The 2,285-nt window shown below is 33.3% G+C and overlaps 1 protein-coding gene across 1 annotated transcript; it reads right to left on the bottom strand.

Annotated features, from left to right (window-relative positions):
- Window positions 1–456: 456 nt before the first annotated feature.
- LOC132177152 (uncharacterized) lies at window positions 457–891 on the bottom strand. The gene has a single exon (XM_059589422.1). The coding sequence runs from the start codon at window positions 889–891 to the stop codon at window positions 457–459; it is 435 nt and encodes a 144-aa protein (XP_059445405.1).
- Window positions 892–2,285: the final 1,394 nt, after the last annotated feature.

Raw genomic sequence — 2,285 nt, 5'->3', positions numbered from 1 at the left:
CCGAAAAGCACCATATCGTCTGCAATCTCCTATTGTCTTAATTAAGCATGTAGTTGAATCCGACTTACATGCTTTAAGCACCAAATTAAGGTACCAGAAATCTTTGCATTGCAGCTAGCACTGCAACGTACGTCATCTTCCAAAATAGTCACTTCCGGTTGCGTGAAGAAATTGGAAAGAGACGACTGTAGGCTAGCTACGTAGGCACTTGTAATTAAGCATATTCTTTGAGAATAATTTGTAATTAGCATATTCTTTTCTTCTTTGCCACACCATACAGAAAGCAAAGGATAACTACCTTACTCATCTGATCATCGAGATAATATATAATTGACAAGTAAATCATTATTTATACACAAAACAAAGGATAAATAAATAAATGTTTAATACATTTTATATACGTATTTTAATTTTTTTTTAATTACACTTGCATATATGTCCTCCATAATTACTTCTTCAATCAATGGCTCCTCCAACGAACACCGATACTGGAAAAGACTTGGACAACCCTGCTGGTGTCTTAAAGGTAATCCACCGTGCTGGAGGGTCCTTCTCCTTCACATAAATCTCACTCAGGGTAATCCAAATCAAGAACTCCTTGGCTTTGACACCTGTCAGGTTCTTGATCTTCTTGGGCTCGAAATACGCCGTGACTTCTGTGTCGTAGCAGACAACAACGTTGTAAAACCTGAACTCTCTCTTCTGCTTGTGTTTAAGCCAAACAAAGCCGATCTCTTTCACGTACCCGCATTCCTCGATGTCTTTTAAGATTAGAAGCCCATCCGGGAAGCCCATTTCCGACAGCAACAACATGAACTTCTCTCTACAGATTTCATCCCCGTAATAAACCTCTGCTTTGGCCTTCATCTCTGCTGTTACCGCTGCAGGCATCTTAATTTGTCTGTCTGTCTGTCTGTCTGTCTTGTGTATTAATATGTGTGTGTAGTGAGGTTAAGGGGTAAAGGAGGGCAGGCGAAGAAGGTATAGAAACTAATATAGATGGACGGTACTTCTATGAACCCTTTGGTTACTTTACTTGAGTACTTCGAATCTTCCTCAATGTTCGTTTGATTTGCCCATATATGCCAAAGCCAATTACCCAAAAAAAGATTTCACTAAAGGCTCTAGGATTTGATCTTAATTTGTATATAAAAACTAGCAGACTTTAAGTAATCATTGGTTTGGAGTTTTCTAGATGTACTTACATATATTATAGATACCCAAGTATATAAGTATATTAATTAATTATCATTTTAGAGTAATCTAAGACAGTTTTGTATTATAGTTGCGAGATAAAAATGTAATTTATAACATTACTTATTTATTTATTTATTTATTCATATTATGTAATATTCTATCATATCTATTTAATGTGGCAATCTCAATTAACTATTGAATTATTATTATTATTATTTTTTAACAAGGATTTGATCTAATGGTAGATTGAAACTGTTACATCAATATTGTGGGGTGAATATAAAATAAAAAATGTAATTTTAGTGTTACTCTATCTAATAATACAAAAAAAAAATAATAATAAATAATAATTTACAAATACAATTCACTTAAGCAATTTCCTTTTTAGTGTGGACAAATCAAATTATATACAAAAAAAAACTCATCATTTACTTTGTTGGCATTGTTGCAAAATGTTATTTTAATAGCTTTCAAAGTTAACAAGATATTTTCATTCATTCATTAGTTGAGAGTCGAAACAAAAGCAATCGATCTAGAATATCCATCAGTAATCGTGGATATCTTTAATAATCCTCCACTTGATTTTGTAGCTTTGAATGATTTGGCACGTGGAGTTCCAAATGCTTCGAGTAAAACCTCAAATTTTTAAAGGATTTTGGAGGGTGGCAGAAGCCCAATTAACCACGTAAAAGCGCCTTCGTAGGATAATTTCCCTTGATCTCCAACAGCAATAAAACTAGACGTAACCTCCCTAATCCAATAAAATCTTAATCACGACAGAAGTAAGATTGAGCTTACAACTCAATATCTATATGATGAGAAATTACATCGTACAAGTAATTGACCTTCCAAAACCCTATAGTTATCATAATGCCCTCGATCTCTTTAATCTTATTGATCTCCCCTTACAAATCCCAAGAAGCAATTAAGTCAATTTAAAACATTTCTTGGAGGACATTTCATTTGACTTCTGATCAAAACAAGATGCATGCTCAACCCCGTTATGTTTGTTTCTTGTCTCCAAAACAAAAACATTAATAATTTAATAAATAATTTCAAACACAAAATATTCAAAATTGCTTTTACTT

This window comes from Corylus avellana, chromosome ca1 (assembly GCF_901000735.1).
Source record: "Corylus avellana chromosome ca1, CavTom2PMs-1.0".
In the NCBI taxonomy this organism is placed as follows: Eukaryota; Viridiplantae; Streptophyta; class Magnoliopsida; order Fagales; family Betulaceae; genus Corylus; species Corylus avellana.
Note: the sequence above shows the minus strand (reverse complement) of the source record. Positions and strands in the feature narration are given on the sequence as shown.

What these genes read in the sequence shown, in the direction of transcription:
- LOC132177152 (XM_059589422.1), bottom strand. Translation starts at nt 891, where the DNA reads ATGCCTGCAGCGGTAACAGCAGAGATGAAGGCCAAAGCAGAGGTTTAT.